The 18,436-nt window shown below is 45.1% G+C and overlaps 1 protein-coding gene across 1 annotated transcript in view; it reads right to left on the bottom strand.

The window, feature by feature from the left end:
• myo16 (myosin XVI) overlaps positions 1 to 18,436 on the bottom strand; it is an 82,736-nt gene that overhangs the window by 42,497 nt on the left and 21,803 nt on the right. Inside the window, exons 5-13 of the mRNA XM_071905248.2 lie at positions 15,045 to 15,153; positions 11,997 to 12,121; positions 11,651 to 11,776; positions 8,132 to 8,207; positions 5,782 to 5,932; positions 5,450 to 5,600; positions 4,926 to 5,036; positions 2,311 to 2,376; positions 548 to 675 (exon numbers count right to left, since the gene is read on the bottom strand). Coding sequence (XP_071761349.2) covers positions 548 to 675; positions 2,311 to 2,376; positions 4,926 to 5,036; positions 5,450 to 5,600; positions 5,782 to 5,932; positions 8,132 to 8,207; positions 11,651 to 11,776; positions 11,997 to 12,121; positions 15,045 to 15,153 — 1,043 coding nt within the window. The remainder of the gene's footprint in view (positions 1 to 547; positions 676 to 2,310; positions 2,377 to 4,925; positions 5,037 to 5,449; positions 5,601 to 5,781; positions 5,933 to 8,131; positions 8,208 to 11,650; positions 11,777 to 11,996; positions 12,122 to 15,044; positions 15,154 to 18,436) is intronic.

Here is an 18,436-nt window from a genome sequence, read left to right as displayed (position 1 = left end):
ACGTACATTGTCCTTGAGGGAGCTGAACATTTTGACTGCCTCCAGCCCATTGGAGCACAGAGGCGTGGTATGTAATGCCGAAGCTGTGTGCATGCTTGTGTGTGTGTGTGTGTGTGTGTGTGTGTGTGTGATGGATAGCCTGCGGCCAGGGTGCATTAACTCTCTGCCAGATTGGTTGCAACTCAGCGGGAATGTCGCTGGAAAGCCGGAACGGGATTTAATTGCAATCAGGGAGCTGCCTCCGTCCAGCCGAGGACAAAGAGCAGGACGCTGCAACGCTCCCAGAGCACATCCATCTCCCTGTGAGCGTTGAACAGGTCTAGAGCCCAGCTCAGGCTGAGCGCTATTAATCTCTCAGGGAGTGTTTAACAGGCCTGTGGGAGGAGGGCGTGGACAAACCAGGTGGCTGGCCTAACTCTGCCATTCACATTTACTGAATTACTCCACTCTGTTGACATTTTGTTCTGCAATACTGAGGCACAGAGTTCAGTGTTTGTGTGTGGATGTGTGTGTGTCTGGGGTGGAGGGGCGGGGCAGGTGGGTGTACCTGAGGATGAAACATTGCGGCCGTCTCTCCTGCAGCATCATGTGGTAAGCTCTCTCTGCTGAGGAGAAGATGTGGGGGGGCAGAGAGGAGCACAGACGACCTGTGGAGCTCAGGTACAACTGGCTGACCTGAGAGAGAGAGAGAGAGAGAGAGTGAGAGAGAGAGAGAGAGAGAGAGAGAGAGAGAGAGAGAGAGAGAGAGAGAGAGAGAGAGAGAGACAGTTGACAACATTGGATTACAACCTTATGTAACATGGACACAAACCTGAGCCGGGAGTGCAAAGGATGGAGTTTCGGCTACAAAGTGAAACCACGCTGGGTATATCATTGCATACCTGTGTGAGCGTGTGTCCAGCTCACTAACAAGGTGTGGTTTACCACTCACTATAACAACGAAATCCAACCCAGAGTGACTAAGAGATCGATTAGGTGTTAATTGGAACCTGTCAAGCTTTGTGTCCATCTGTTTAAACACACACACACACGTCAAAACATAACCCTAAGAAATCTAACTCAAAGTGGCTGGTTTACTTTTAAATAACAACCCAGAAGCCAGTCCATTCGCCATGGTTTAATTCCATGCCATTGGTGCCATTGTAACATAAAAAATAACAAGCATCCCTCTGCCTCAACCTTTGCAACCAGTCCAGCAGATGTGTGCCAGTACTGGGTTTTTGGAGATGGAAGAGCCAAAGAGGAGGGGGAGAGGGTGGGAGTGTGGACCCCCAGACCAGAGGGGGTGACAGACGGCCAACAGATCACACATGTTGTGACATATGTCCTTCTCACTCCGGCTCCTCCCTGCTCCTCCACACACTCTCTCAGATGGGTACTGATGCCTGGAGTGAATCCAGCCACAGGCAGGAATGGGACGGCCAGAGGGGGCTTGGCTTCCCTCTGTCTATGGCAGCGGGAGACGTCTCCTCCTAGCCGGGCCAACCCCTCCTGGGCCCACATGGGCAAACCTTCAGCTGGCATTAAGGCACTGGGCTGTGTGACAGACACATTGTCACCTCCTATTTCTTTACACAGTGCACACAGCGTGATTGAGCTCCTTTGATGTTAGCTATAATAGGGACTGAGGACATGTATGAAGAGATATCCACCATCTGAAAAAAAGAGTGATGCCTAGTGATACTCTCACTAAACGACAGGTATCACAACACTGAAACAAATTATGGTGATTTTTGAAGGATAGGAAGTAACTGCAGACAGGCTCCTCTAAATTTTAGAGATATTAAATAATGAACTCCAGGTAATGATTTTATTTTTTTACCCAAAATTGATATATAGTGCATTTTTGAAATGAATTATTCATATACAGCAAAGTGGTGAGGTAGATACTTTGTGTTTATATAAAACTGTATGTGTGTGAGAGGGAGAGAGTGTTTGTGTGTGTGTGTGTGTGTGTGTGTGTGTGTGTATTCGGGGCTAGCTAAACTGGATCCCTCTCTTCCCTGGCTGGTGCAGAGTCAGCCTTATGCTGTGACAGGAAGACTCTGCATTATTTATCAACCACATCAAGGTCCATTTCATCCATTCATGCCCTGCTAATTATACAGCTAACCTGCCTCTCATGTAGTATAATTTTGCATGTACACAGTACATAGCGAATACAATGCCAAGACACACTTTGAAGCATGTATTATAGTATACAACGACCTGAAAACCGTATTCAAATTCAACATTCGAAAAGATAAACTGGTGTCCTGAGCATATCCTGTAAGCCTAGGTGAGATATAGATAGTTACAGTGCATGCTTACCAAAGTGGAGTAGATGGGCAGCTCTTTGTTTGGATTGACGAGCAGAAGGATGTGTCCAATATAGGTCTACAAAAGAGGGAAAAACACACCTGAATTATTTACGCCTTGAACGCTGTTATTTCTTTCAGCACTGAGACCAAGATATAAATCAACTACTGGTAAAGGTTTCTCTTTTGGGTATGAGGGTGCTGAGCCCAGCTCCATCTAACTGCATTGACATTGGAGTCATACTGAAGGAGGAATGAGGAGGGCTGGGCCATAATTAACTAGTGATTGCCAAGGGCTACCACTAAGTCTACCATCTCCAGAGAAGAAGACCAAGGGCAAACGTTGACCTGAAGACAGCAGTTTTTTCCCCACTCTCTCCTCAACATCAATATCACTATTATCATAAGGGTATGCTAATGAAATGGCAGAGAAAGGTCAGGGGAGGACATCAGATGATAACCTGACTAATAACTTTTTTTCCAATAAAAGCAACAAATCTGCACTCCCACATAGTGTACACACAGACCCTGAGGCCATTTAGATAATATCCACCAACCCCCAATGTCTGACCCTTTCAGCTGAACTGCTAACCCTCTCACACAGCGTCCTGGAGGCTGTTTGAAAGCTAACAGCTAACACTGCGTCCCCTGAGAGAGTGCTGGCAGTGCTAACATTCTCCAACATGCTGCTCCGTCCTCAGGACCTGGCTCAAGGTTAATGACTTGAACAACTTCCCATTGCCTGTAAACGCTGAGCGAAAATCAGTTTCATCGTCTGTGTCTTTAACTCTAAAACTGTGAGCCACTTCGCCACTGAGTCTGCCGTTTTATCCTGTGGCATGGCTGCCAACCGTCCAGCCATCATCAATGCCTTCTGACTCTCATATCCTTCCCCAGTTCCTTGCTGCTCTCTCCTCGGGGGTTTGGCGGTGCAGTGGTCCTTCTATCCTGGCAGAAGGAAGCAGACCACTCATCAAAGCCCCGTCCCTGACCACCCTGCTGGGAACATATGGACCATTCACTGCCTTTGTCCTCCCCCTACTACTGTCCCTCTCTTTCTCCACATCTCTCCGCTTTCCTCACCTCTTTCTCATACTGTCCTGTATTATGCCTCCGTACGGTCAGGTACATTATCGTTAGCTTTAGAAACAAGACGGTTCAGACTCACTCTCTTTGCTTCTTGAAATTGAAAATGAAATTGATTTTATAACCTTTTATTTGGTGAGCTGAAAGGTGTGCTGTGTAATTTGTTTTTGTTAGATGATCATTGAATTCTTGAAATAGGTTTTTGAAAAGGTGGATTCAGTGTGGCAATCTTTATCTCTGAAGCCAAGGCAAAATAGCAATGTACGTTGTTTGTTTTTCATGATACCTGACTGTTTAGGAATATGATGTTATACACAAAATGCAACATAGTGTATGGCTGTGTCCTGTAAGCCTATGTAGGCCAAGCACCTCCAGTCTATGACACTTAAATCAAATCAGAGCAAGCCTCCTCCTAAGCTCCCACCATCACCTTACTTGCTTTGTCCTCTCCCTCCTCCACTTCCTGCTCATCATTCCCCCTCTCCATCTGGACCGTACCTTCCTCGGCATCCAGCCCTCATTATTGTGGGATTTAATCGTATCTCTTTTTTCATCCACTACACTTCCCTTTCTTGTCATCCCCTTGTCCCCCTCATCTCCATCCCCTGCTGTGTCTAACCGTACTGCCTGTCGCCCATCTGGGCTTCCATAATAATAGACTATTAGAGCCTCTCTACAGAGAAGAGAAAGCACCGGGTAGCTCAACATTGATCTGGTTCCAGTCTTCATAGAGCTCAGTCCCCATGGAGAGGTATAGACCAGGCTGCAGATTTAGAGGAAAGGGGCAAATAAAAAGAACTTAAAACTGGCCAATCATTGGAGATGAAGGCATTTTACTCCTGAATATAGTTATGGATTTTTCTTTCCCATTGATCAAAATGGTATTGATTTAGCAATTTAGGGAAATTTTCACCAGCGTTCGGCATGTAAGTGACTGTGCGAGTTTGTGTGTTTGTGTGCCCGTGTGTGTGTGTGTGGGTGAATTCACTCTCCTTCCTGACCTGGCCAACAGTCTCCTGGGCTCATGCCCTGGGCTCACATTGCGGCTCCTGGCCCAGAACAAAGCACCAAGAGTGGGGGAATGATCTTAGAATGAGGTACCATGCCAAAAAACACACACTGACTTAACTACTTGCACAAAAAGAACTATTAGCCACTGACTGTTGGCTGCAACAGCAACAGAAATCACAGATATATAATCTTCACGATAGTCTACAGAGGAGGAGGTATGTGCGGTGTGTTGTGTGTGATGTGTGTGTGAGAAAGAGAGTATGTGTATGTTGGAGGGAATTCCTCTGCTGAGCTCAGTCGACTCTCATGGGTATAAAGTATGTGTGATGTGATCCCAACATCACACCCCAATTCCCAGACCATAAACAACACTATGAGTAAACAAGCAGAGTGACCCAGATATGCCCGAGAGAGAATGTGTGTTTGTGTTTGTATTTGTATTTCTCTGTGTGTTCTAATGCATGTTTAATGTTGAGTGGGACGACGTGGTTGTATATTGAAGCGGTGCGGGGGGGGATAGGGGAGTCCTACGTAGATCTGATCGTTGCCGAAGCGCTTCTGCATCTCGTAGAGCAGGCTGCTGTCGGTCAGCTCGCTGAGGGACGCCAGGTCGTCATTGGGTGCCGGGGGCATCAGCTTCACCTGCAGGATGAGAGTTACAACAGAGAATATTGAACACTATTGCGGAAACATTCTCTGCAACTGTGGCCCAGGGAGTATTTTACATAATAAAAGTGGATGCTTATGTTATAAGAGAGTTAAATTTAGAACTACAGTCTGGAACAGTGGCATCCAACCATGTGCCATCAGCCAGGAGTCTGCAGGCTTTCACTCCAACTAAACACTTCACCAGCTGATTTCTCTAGTTGGAAAGACCACTGATCTAGTACATTTTGCTGGTACCAAGTACATACTTGATTGCTCCTCTCATCGCATTCCAAATTCCAAATAGAAACTCTGACATCTGTGAAATCTGTCTTTTTTTGTGTAACCCACTTGTCTAAATCTGTGAAGTGCATTCTTTGTGCTGTGGGTATTGTAGACAGAGGAGTTACCTGTTCCAGTTTGCTGGCTCCAGAGCTGAAGGGCCCATCCAGGCCATTGTCCTGGGAGGGCTGTCGGCTCAGTGCCCCACCTGCATCTCGGAACATAGCACACTTCTCCAGCAGACTGTCCCGCTTAGAGATGGGGAGACCCAGGGGGTTCCTGTACGGGCGGTGGGGGGAGGCAAGGAGTCGGAAAAGAGAGAGGGATGGAGGGAAGGGAAATAGATTTGGGTGAGATGGAGGGTGAAGTGAATAGACAAGGAAAGTGGAACGAGGTAATGCGATTTACAAGCTCTCAGTGGAGTAACCATAAGACAATAGTTGAGAAACTCTACACTCACAGGTTCTTGACAGGGGTGTTGAGGTCGTGCGATCCCCCATCGTAGCGCTGGTCGGTGGAGGGCAGAGGAGCGGAGGGGTCCTTCAGTCTCTGGAGCCAGCTTTCTTCTGCCTTCAGCAGCATGTCAACTATGGGCTCTGAAGCAGCAATGTCTGGTGACATGACACACAAGATGGGGCCAATCAGACCAATGAAATTAACAGAGCAAAAATTGAATTTTACATAGACCAAATCTTCAAAATGTTATTACATATCTCCCAATTCAAAATAAAATTTTGAAGCTCTAAAATTGATTCACCAATGTGTTTCTGGCAACATTTGAAGGACAAAATTCCATCTGTAATCCTATTATTGCATTGCATTGCATTAGACCTCTTGAAAGTGAGTGTTCCCAATTCTAAAGTCTAAAGTCTATTCTAGACTTCTCTAAAAATCTATTCTTGTCTAAGCCACGGTCTTTACAAGCTCACTGTAACATATCAGTATCATAGCAAAAACAAAAAAAGAAGAAGAAGAAATACATGAGTGAGATGATTCCTAGAGCCTGAGGTATCAGTCAAGCTCCAACACACATGGCAGGTACCAAAGCATTTAGGGGGTTTGGGAGGCATTAATGTTCTTAAAAATGATGTTACACTGTGAAGTCTCTGCAGATTCCCACCTTTATCTCTGTGAGGTGTAAAAATATTGATTAGAAGACAGTCAAAGGGCAATACTGCTGTTAGCTACAAAGCATAATACTCTAAGCCTCTGAACTCTCAAACAGCCAGATACAACCCTCTGTTTTCCCTTCTATTGCCCCTGTCAGCCCCCCTCAAAATCCGTATGGATGAGCCACGCCCGGCAGAATGTGAACCCCACTGTGGATCGATCCAACTGTACTTAAGAGACACAGGGAGTTAAGATCCCCCCTGTCTGTAATGAGGTCTAACAGGGCACAGGGGAGGGGAATGGCTTTATCCTGTCTTTTATTTCTATGTGACTGACAACCCCCCAGACTCCCATCTCTCTCTCTCTCTCTGCTTCTCTCCTCATGCGCCTGTTGAAGGGGGGGATTCTGAGTGAAAAAGAGGGGGATTGTCCCGGTCTCTAGGTGGAGTCTCAGTCTTCCCTGAGTTAAACCTACATCCTAGAATGGGCTATTGATTAGTGAGGTAGTCAAGAGGTGTGATCAAGCCATGGGAGCGGATGCTTGGGAGATGCAGCCACCATATCCTACTCCACAGTGGAGAGGCTGGAGGGAGCAGCCAAAGCCCTTCTCTATGAAACCTTTCATTGCTGCCAGACGAGAGACAGTGCTTAGAGTTGCGATGATGATCATGCAGTGCTTATTTAGCATTCAACAGGAGTCTTCCACACTACATTGGTTGCAGGGGAGGCTTTGTCATGGTTCGGTTTTCGAATTGTGTTGCTAAAATACCGACGATTTGAAGGGCTTTATTCCAATACACAGCACATCCATTATGGAAAGATTTTGCTCCTTCAATTCACTAGTTAATATTTCAAAAACACAGAGGAGTATATCCTCAAAAACAGAACTGTTCTGTAAGCACATGTCTTAAGGTGACCCATAATTACAATAATACAGCATAATGTGCTTTGCTATCATCCTAATAACACTTCTAAAAGAGCAGGCATCATTTTATCACATGGTGGATATATCATTTTGCAAATAATCTCATCTATTTATTGATCTCTTTACTGAACTGGTTCATGCCAGTCCAAAACAGGAACCTCTGGTACACATACACCCACCCCACCACAAGTAATGAATTAGGGGCGCATTGTGTTAACTCAGACATGCTCTAGTGGTCTTGTATGCTTCCTGAAATGAAGAAACAATAATGCTCTTGGCTAATGATATTCTACCTTCATGCCCATTAGGAAATTAATCACATCAGCCCCTTATGATTATCGCTAACACCTCAAATTTAATCTGTACACATGTGCAGGTATGTGTGTACGGGCATGTGTAAGGTGTTAGTGTTATCTTTCATTAATGAATGAGTTTTCTCTCAGGAGGCTAAAGCTCACAGATACACACAGATGTGCACAGATAGACTCTTCAGAGCCAGTGGTCATGAATGAGCCTTATTCACTGTGTATGAGTGTGTGTGTGTGTGTGTATGTGTATGTGGGTGTGTGTTTGTGAGTGTTTGTGTGTGTGTATTTCACATTATCACAGTGATTATTGATGCAGTTGAAAAAGCTCAGCTGAGCAAGTCAAAATCCATTTTTCTGCTTCATTACCACATGCTTGGTGTGAATGTGTGTGTGCGTGTGTGTGTGTGTGTGTGTGTGTGTGTGTGCATGCGTGTGTGCATGCGTGTGTGAATGCCTAAATGTGTTACCTGAGGGTTTGTCCTGGTTGCAGTTCAAGAGAGTAGGGTTTGCTCGGTGCCTCAGGAGCTGGCTAACGATGCTTGTCTGCAGGAAGAGATGGGAGAAACACCCACACCCATTTTCATTAGATCCTAGAAAAATCCAAACATATCTAGGTCACTCTAAAACTCAAACCATCAATACAAAGAACAATTTTTTTCTTCCCCATTGGTGGTGGGGGAAGAAAGCCTTTCACGGCAGATTTTAAACGCTTTTTGAACATCAGCAGATATAGGTCATAGGAGATGGTTATTCCCATATTTATTGCTAGAATGCACATGTGGATAAGATGTACAGTGACACAGTGACACGGAGGCAGACTTTAAGCTCAAAGCAGCAGGTACATACAGTGTATGTGACAGATGATAGGTCTATAGGGCTGCTATCGCTGACAGGAGAGGTTCTTTAATGACCAGCCTAGCTATCCTCCATCACATGTCACAGTGGAGGACCCCCATCGACGTCTATCCTCATTATGGCACACAATGTCATGTGATGGCTGTCATCTATGTATATTGTACCGCAAATGAATTCATCCTAGGTTTTTCCCATTGATCTCCCCTGTCCCACAGGCTCTCATTCTCTGAATTCTCTGACTAGTGCTCCTTTCCTTCTCATTACCCCTCCATCTTCTACTCTACACCCTCTTTCCCACCTCTCTCTTTGTCTCTCTCAGGGAGTAACGCCTGTGTCGCGTATGATCTGAGAGGTGCGATGCACTATGTGATCTGTGAAGGCTGACGTGTGTGATGCTGAGTGTGTGTGATGTGTTGAAGTATCTGGAGTGTGACTGAGTTTGTTGATAAGGAAAAAGGATCTTCCACACTGCTTGGTGAGGTAAGACAGAAGGCACGACCCAGAAACCGCCTTAGCAGCTCAATAAATATGAAGGCCTGCTTTCCAGATGCCCAAAACTAAAGTGAGATCAATATGAGTGAGAATTGTGCACAACAATCTACCCAACCACAACAAACCATCCCGGGAAAGTGAGAAACTAAAACTATCACCTCACACTGTTTTCAGACTGCTAAATTTAGCTGAGATGCAATACCTCTAGCCAATATCCAACAGTCTAGCAAACTAATCCTCCTGCAAAGTCTAGCAGTAAGGAAGGATGTCATTTATGACTTAGTCCAAATGTTTTCTCTTCAAAGTTTTAGCTGTAGGACTTATTGGGTGGTAAAGACTGTAATTTGACTGCAAGCAACGCTAACTGTCCAGTCCTTCTGAAGCTGAATATCAACTGAACAAAATCAATGTCGTCATTACTGATTCCTAATAGTCTGCTGCATCAAAGTGGCTCCAGTAAAAATATTTATTGACATGTATAAATAACCACCAGACTCTTTCGTGAGAGCTCAAAGAGATCAAACAGCTTTGGAGGAATGTATGTTAGCAGAGCTTCTTTGTAGTGGAGTAATGAGGGCATCTTCTACAGTACAGAAGAGAGTGACTCAGCACATTCAGCTAACTGGCTCTGGCCCACGCCAGCAGCTGTTAGACTATAGTGAAAAGCATGTCCACCGGCCACACACACGGTCAGTTGCACTCACACCCTATAAATACTGACAACACGTCACTAGCGCTACAAGCTATGAACCCTTGGATGGGTCAAAGTTCGCATGAGGACCAGCGAAAGGTCGCCAGTCAGCAAAGAGGCAGTAAGAAGTAGATTCGATCCCCGTTTTATTGCTGCGACATAAAAAGGGTGTTATTTTCCGAAGTATGGTCAGGACCCAAATGTGGGTCACATTTAATAATACTTAATAAACCTCCAAATTATTCTTAGGATTAACATTAAAGGGCTTTTTGTTTGGCAAATTTAAATTTCATATGAGGCTGCTGGTTGCTATGTTGTCACATCCTGTCAAGTACCTTCAATTTAAAATGGACTGAATTAAGCTGAGCAGTTTTATAGTTTAAGACCCTGTCATTTTTGTTAGAAAATCCTACATAAAAATATGCAAAATTCATCCCCCAAGAGAACAAAATTTGAAAAGCACTAGCTCAGGCCAAGGGAGCTACAGGGCAGGGTCTAACTCGCCAGAGGATTGAGAAAGGGAAGCTTAATTAGCTACAGTAATAGGGTCGTACATGTTCTTAAAGGGTCAGTCTATTACGTATTCCTGTGAAACACTAGCCTTACTCTAGGTTTAACGTACCAGTTAGTGTTACAGTTACCCAGCCAGTGTTTCCAGGCAACAGTGGGCTTCTGCCTCGTGACAGTAAAACCTCTCATTATTGGGACCAGTGATTTACATGGCTACATACAAAGACACGATTTGAGCCCATAATGCCTGGTGTTACTGACATGTGATTGTCAGGCTGGCCGTGAGGGAGTGGTGAGAGGGAGCCGGTGGTAAGAAAGGCTGTGCCTCAGTGTCTAGTTGGTATGCAGGCAGCAAAGCACTGGCACCTCTGAAGTAAGCAGGGAGTAAAGTGTTGAGGGCTAAGGTGATTTAGCACTGCAGAGGAAACCTAATCGATTCGCCACTCCTCCGCTCTGCCACTCTTAAGTTAGGTGCACTTACACATACCACACACACAAACACACGTATGCATAGGCATTGCTTATGCAGAAAGTCTGAAACACAGAGAAAGAGAGAGAGACACAGAGCAAGTAGGCTGACATTCCATTTAGAAGATTCCTGTCCAGAGGATTTTTACATGCAGACCTGTGTGTGTGTGTGTGTGTGTGTGTGTGTGCAAGATTGTATGCTAGCATGTGTGTGTGTCAGCATACACATATATTCATAAGTCAGAGGGTGGCAGCCAACAATAATTGGATGAAGGAATCAAGGAAGATAAGAGAAAAAAAAAAACAAAACAGCAGACTTGGGAAGAATCTTGGTAAGAATGAAACAGAGAGAGGTTGAAAGGTAACCGAGAGGAAGAGAGAATTTTTAAAACACAGTCTAGTGGAAAAAAAAAAGAAGCATGGCCTCAAGGAGGATGAACCCAAGAAGTAAAGAGCCATTCTAAACACCGTATGAATAAATTCTCTTTGTCAGCAGTCAAGCACAGAGCCCCAGAAATGTAATTAAATATCTGGTTGGGTCAGCAAAATTTTAACGTGATCACTTCCCTTCCTTCATAGCCGGACCCCTCCCATCCCAGCAGACCCCATCGCTCCCCGCCCCAACTCAGCCCCATCTGGAAATCAATCTCCCCTCCTCTAAGAGAGACCATTAAACTGCTAATCTAAAATGCAGTAATGAATGCATATGCAGTGCTGCTCTGTGGCAGCACTTTGATTCTGACTAATCAATAGGCCCAAAAAGGGCAGTTTATCAGAAAGTGGGGAGGGTAGCTGGAGGCCAGTCCCTTAGGGTAACTATCCTCCTATCAATAGTTTCCTCATTATTTCAACAACTTTCATTAAAGGCTGAAATCACATTGGATCAATGCAGCTAGATGGTCTGGGATTAGTCGACTACTTAATTAATGTCAACAATTTGACTGTTGTGCGGTTGTGCAGTGACAGTTACCTGTCCATATTTGGCAGCCAGGTGCAGAGGGGTCCAAAAGCTGTTGTCAGAGGGCTGGGGGTCCGCCCCACTCTCCAGCAACACACACACCACCTCTCTGTAGCCACTGGCACACGCTATGTGGAGCTAGAGAGACAGAGAGAGAGAAAGAGAGAGAGAGAGAGAGAGAGAGACAGAGAGAGAGAGAGAGAAGAGAGAAGAGAGAAGAAGAGAGCAAAGCAAGAGTAAAGATGACAAAACAGAGAAAGGTTGTTATTAGGGGGGAACAGAGTCAACAGAGAGAACAGAGACAACACACACACACACACACAGTAGTATGATAGTAAAGATGCTGTGCCTTACGTACCAGAGTGACCCCATCATCATTGGGCTGGTTGAGGCTTCCCCTGGTGGCTATCAGCTGCCTGACGTCAGACAGCATGGTGCTGGGCCTCTGAGTCCTCATGGTGTGCATGGAGGACACATCCACACCTAGAGAACACACACAGGCACACTGTGAGTGCTGTGCACACACAACAGCTGACACAGTGTCCTGCTGAAACCTTCCATCTCCGATTCAACTGTTCTGGAATTAAGACAAACTGGTTAATATATTGATTATAGTAATAATAGTTGAGAGGGCACTATGCAGTATGATTATGGGTATGTCAGTGATACAATAGGTATGAGTAATGGTTAAGTACATCGTTCCTGCACACTTTCCACTTCAAAATTTCTTGACAGGATTTGGTTGGTGTTCAGTATGGTGTATGCTGATAGTGGCTGAGCAGCATGAAAAGGCCATATCACTCAGCGCGCACAATGTCGCAAAGTGCTGAATTACAGAAAAATTTGGGAATGTGATTTCAGCAGCACATTGACTATGTGTACAGCACCCACAGTGAAAACTCCTACAGCCTGATGTATAATGACATGTGGCCATGGGAAAGCATCCCACGCTTAAAACCTAAGCCTAGAAGATCAAATGCATGGCCACCAGCCATCTTAATATTGACGATGTCTCTGTAAAAATTCAGAGAGTCATTCAATACAGCGCCCCTGTCTCTGACCTGAACGATCCCAGGTTGTCTCCTGGGCCGACACAGGTGGAGAGGGGTCCACACAGCCAGTCTATCCTGCACTATGAAGATCAATGCTCTGCTCCGTACTCACATACACACAGTGGACATGAGTTTAGGTTGCTGTAACGACATGAATTGATTATAGATCAATCTACGTTTCACTCTGATTAGCTGTAGGGCGCTAACTAATGGGACTTTTCCAAATAGATTGGTTGGAACAGCTAATCAATGAGTTTGTCTTTGCAAACAAATGAGAGCCTGGGGGTTTGTAGCTATGTCAGACATGCCCATAGGTGCATTACCCTGGCAGAAGGGAGTCCTTGTTGTCTGTGGTGCCGGAACCAGTAACAATCCTGTATTATATAAAACATGATTGACTTGGCTAGCTAGAGGAGTTAGTTTCTGTATTTGGGGTAGTAAAGTGCCACAAGGGAAAGAAAAATTCTCCAGTAACACAACCTTTTCTTTCTTTTTCTCTCTCTCTCTCTCCAGAAAGGGAGCGATGTAGAGACACATGGACAGTCTGTCTTTTCCCCGCAACCACACAGACTTGATGGGGATGAGAGCATGTCGCCATGTTGCTATAGCAACAGAGACCCAGTGAGACTATGCGAGTAAAGAGTGTGTTTCATGGTGGCACAGCTCAGTGTGACGGGGGTATCAGGGGAGCTGGAGGAAGGCAGGAGGGGAGAGATCACCGTGGGGGCTGGCAGGGGGAAGCAAAGAATAGTCTTACAATTTCAATGGCTGGTGGGTTGGTGTGTGTGTGTGTGTGTGTGTGTGTGTGTGTGTGTGTGTGTGCGCGCATGTATGTGCATGCATGTGTGTATGTGTGTGTGTGTGTGTGTTATGGGGTGGTCTGAGCTGTGATAAGCTAGCTGTCTGCAGTCAGAAGCTCGCATCTGTCATGTGATCCTGTGTAGGCTCATGTGTGGCCAATGACAGATGGATAAGGGAAGGCCCTCCATCATTGTCTATATCTGTCTCTGTCCAGCTTTGTCATCACCATTCCCCTTTCTCTCTCTGTCTCTCTGTGTTGCTCTCTCTCACACTCTTGTTCTCTCTCCCTCTGTCACATTCTGTCACTCTCTCTTTGTATCTCTATCTTTTTCTCTCTCTCTCACGTCTCCTGTCCTTTCTCTCTCTTTCATTCCCTGTTTCTGTGCTGACCTTCTCCTTTCTCTGCGGGAGTGTGGCACCCCAATCTAGTGCACCATTGTTCAGCCTGCAGGTGTACTTCACCTTCATGCACACACGCACACTCACACACACAGATGCCTCACTGGGCGAGTGATGATCACAGCTCTTTTGGATATGAAACTGGGTCAGAATGATTAGGTAATAGAAACAACAATTACATGAGTAATCTTGTTTAGCATACAATGGTATATCACAGCTCTAACAGCCTCATACTGTAATGGTTAAACTCAACAGGGACAGAATGTGTAACAAACGGTATACGTGTTTGAATACATTGAACACATTGAGACCACCTGCTCATTGGCAGAGTGAGGCTAGCAGTTAGGTTGATGGTGGCTAAGCTGGGTGGGTGGGATGGATGAGAGTCAGTGGAACTCTCCACACTGATGATATATTATCTCTGTTTAATGCTGCTTATGTGATAAGGATTGAGGGAGGGAAAGACAGGACAAGAGTAGGACAAGGGACGGATAGCAGAACTCCTGGACTAGCCTGGAATGGATTGGACTGGACTAGCCTGGGCTGAAATGAGTCGGGCTGAACTGGAGTGCACTACAACAAAATGAAATTTAATGCTATGGGATGAGTCGACCTGTACTAGATAGAGCAAAGTTGCCATGGCCTGGACTGTACTTTTTAATAAGATATTTTCCCTGAACCAGAATAAGATTGCTAACCATCCATGGCACAATTTCCTATAATTATGCGCCCCCCCCCCCAGGCTCCCCCTCATGATGTAACTGCATGTGGACATGACTTATTAACCGTTCACTGTCATATTCTCACATTATCCCAATATCTCCTAAATGGGGCAAATGGAAAATGTGCTTTCACTCATTTAGCATAATTTTTCTCCCTCTGGAAGGGCTGTGATAATATGTAAATGGGCAGCACATTTCACTGAGGCACAGTCAATTGAGTTTATGGAGAATGGAATGTAAAATGTCAAACTCAACTCTCTTTCTCGCTCTCTCTGCCATGCAAGTTCCCTTTCAGCCTTTTCAGGAGCCTCTCCAATGAAATCAACAAAAAAAACATGCTTTGTACCACCCAACAACTCAACCCAAAATACTATGACCTAACTCAACCCATCCAAACCCATCCCTACCCAAATGAGAGGTGTGCTGCTTTACCGTTTTCCTCCAGGTGTTTTCGGAGGATGTAGCTGGTCTCAGTTCCCTCGGAGGCGTAGTCGAGAGGAATGTTCCCATTGACATCCTGCAGCAGGACGTTAACCCCGGCCTATCAGACGCACGGCAAAGAAAGCAGAGGAGACACAAACAAATTGAGTTTTAGCCAGGGCCATTCATCAGACTGGAATCGATGATAAAGTGGGCCCAATTATCAGGGCCTCCCAGCAGCGTATACCTGAGTAGAACCATGGAGACATTAACAGACAATAGAGTGAATTAAAGAACTCATTAAATAACGGCCTAGGGGGAGCACTGTAGAACGAGGGTGTCGGTTAATGCGACCTGGGGATCATCGGGGTGAGCGCGTGAGCGTGAGCGTGTGCGCGTGTGTGTGTATGTGCGTGTGTGTGTATGTGCGTGTGTGTGACAAGATTAATGTGTGTTTACTCACCAAGGACCCTGCCACAGCAGTCTTCTGTTATGGTGTGAGATAACATGGGAGACCTTCCCCCAGGCTCTTTTAATGACTTTTACTCTGACAACAGCACAGTAGCTGGTCACAATATGGTTATGATTGATTGCTTCTCTTCGCAGGAACTCCACTGCAGTCAGTATTTGTAAGAACCCTGCAATGCTTCACCAGCAGAGCAGAAATGTACACAAGCTCTGGGAAATATATCTCATTTACCTATGTGTTGCCTTTGTCCCTTTCATTTTATCAGCCCCCCTTTAGGGTTAGGTGCTAAAAGTAACACACATCCTTTCAAGTGGCGAATGTCAACATCCAACCATAAATCGCCGCCTGTTGTTTGACTAAACCATAAAAGACAAGCCGGTGTAACGATCGTAGCTGGACCAGGTCTGATAACGGGGACAGGGGACTTTAAGTGAGGATCCTTATTGAATATTTACAGCTAATAGAATTCTAACGACCCAGTTGCGGTGCGCCAAGGAGATTTATGGCCTAGTCCTCAGGCAGACGGAGAGAGGGAAGAGGCGGGGAGGGCGAGAAATGGGAGGAAGAAGGCTGAAAACTGCGAGAGGGAGCCAGCTGACATAGCAGCATGAAAAACATGGCGCTCTGAAAACTAATCAGCAAAACCACAAGGACGCTGAGGCTAAAACCTTACTACTTCTAAAAAAAATCCCTTGAACTTCATTATCGTTTTATAAATTAGACAATTGCATTTTTTTGGTCAATTCAGCAAAATGTTTTGCAGATATTTAGAGGAAACACCTTTCATCCTTCAATGGCAAGCAATTAAAGGGTGATAAAGACAGAACAATGCTGTCATTTCCAATTATCAGAGAAGCTGTCTGGGTGAGGTTTGCAGTTTTGGTCAAACATTGTACTGTGGGGTGTAGTGTGCACCCATCTGTGTTGTCTATTGGGAGCTGTTGTCACTCACTTTTCAGGGTTAGTTAGGGGTTAATAAAGGGGATTAATTAATATTAACTATCAGCTGCTGCTTCGTGACTATTCATGAGAAAACAAAACCCTTATCACAACGAGGAGGAGTGCTTGAAGACCAAGAGATACATAAAGAGATGATGGGTGACTCACCGGCAGACAGAGATAGTGCCTCTTTCTATCCCCCCACCCCCAACTGAAAACGGCCAAATGTAATGGTCCTATGTACCCTAGACCTGAGCTTGGCCCCCAGACAGTAATCAACTCACCCATAAATCTGATAGCCACTCTCAGTGCGTTTCTGTTAATATTTGTGTGGGTGTGTTTGAGCGTGCACATGTGTGTGTGTATACTGCAAAGTGGATAGTAAGGGGGTGTGCTAACCCAGACAAGGTCCAGTAAAAGTCAATAGGAGTCTGGTTGGATGAAGTTATCAGCTGACAGACAGATATATCCTGCTCTGCCTCACCACTGACCAACCCTCACTTAGCTGTCACATGTCAAAACAGTGGTAAAAGCCTTGAAATGAAGAGTCATGCACAGGTAATTAGTGCTTGTAAAACTGTATTGTAAAAATGTGAAATATAAAGAAAGTCAAATTTAAAATTCTACAGAATAAGATGAGCCTGATAGTTGCTGTAGTGAAATAGATAGTTATGATATTTACCCCAGAGGGAATTCAATTGTCAGGGTAGAAACAAACCTGAGGCACAGTCAACTACATAAAAAACACTGTAAAAAAAGTTAATAAAAGATAGAAAATGCTATACTTGCCCCCCTGAGTGAAGTAATAGCCACCTTACATTTAAAGCATTTACAAGTATATGATGTACGATTGCTGTTATGCACAGATCTCAAAGACCAAGAGACACAGATTACGGCACAGAAAGCATGATGTGTTAGCGTGGGCCATCGATCAAGAGACATTAATCATGTGTCTGAGTGCACATGATAAACGCTGACAGATATAAACGAGTTGACGCCCGCCGGCAGCCACGCACGCTGCGAGGGGTTAACAAGCCGACCTCTGACCCCGACACGCTCCCCACCACAATATGATGAATCCGCCTCGGTCGTCCTGGCGACAGCAATCTGTTAACACCGCCCTGCCTGCGGTTCATAATAGGTGTTGTTGGGCGCAGTGACCGCTGAGGAATCAATAACAATGACGACGGCCAGGAGACGTGTGAGGAAGGTTTTCCCTAAGGCGGTCACCGCTGGGCTGGAGCACTCTGGAGGGGAGAGCTGTCACAGCACAGCGGACATCTTCCCAAAGCTAGATGAATGAGCTTAGAAGAGGGTTCCCACACGTTTTCCATTTCAAGGATCTATACTCTTGTATTCAGAGATAGTCATTATTTAAGTCCCAAGCCTCTGGAGCCACATATGTGCCTAAGGTTCAAATCATCCCAAAGTCTCACCTACTTTGTCTCCCTTGCTGCTTTGCCACTGTCTAAATAGAATAAGAACAAAATACTACAATATTCTGGCCATTCCCCAACTAATATCCACATTTTTTCATTGAATATAATTATTGTTGGTCAGGATTCGACACAAGCTGATAGTGGCTGGGCAATATAAGTGTAACATATAATAACATACCACTCTACTGAAGGCAGTTCTTCACCACAACATAAAATATATACTCATATGTGTGTTGGGAACAACAATATTTTGCTATACTTAACCAGAATTTTGTGCAATTCCCAAACTTTGCATGACCTGGAAATTGTCAAACTAATTTTCCATATATTATCAGACATTCCAAACCTGTGTGGGAGCAGACTACACTCTATAGGAATGTGCAACACTTGCCTGTTGAACCATTGTCTTGTATGAAGGAGTGAGGGCTCCAGTATCAGCAGCTAGACCAAAAATGGATTCAACTAGTGTGCGGAGTGAAGTGGAGTTGAGTGCATCCCGGGGCTCGCTGTTAATCACTTGACTTCAAAGGGCTTGGAGTTCGGAAGTTTCAAGTTCA

The sequence above is a fragment of the Centroberyx gerrardi genome, chromosome 10 (assembly GCF_048128805.1).
Source record: "Centroberyx gerrardi isolate f3 chromosome 10, fCenGer3.hap1.cur.20231027, whole genome shotgun sequence".
NCBI lineage: Eukaryota > Metazoa > Chordata > Actinopteri > Beryciformes > Berycidae > Centroberyx > Centroberyx gerrardi.
The sequence above is the reverse complement of the archived record's forward strand: the minus strand, read 5'-3'. Positions and strand labels throughout refer to the sequence as shown.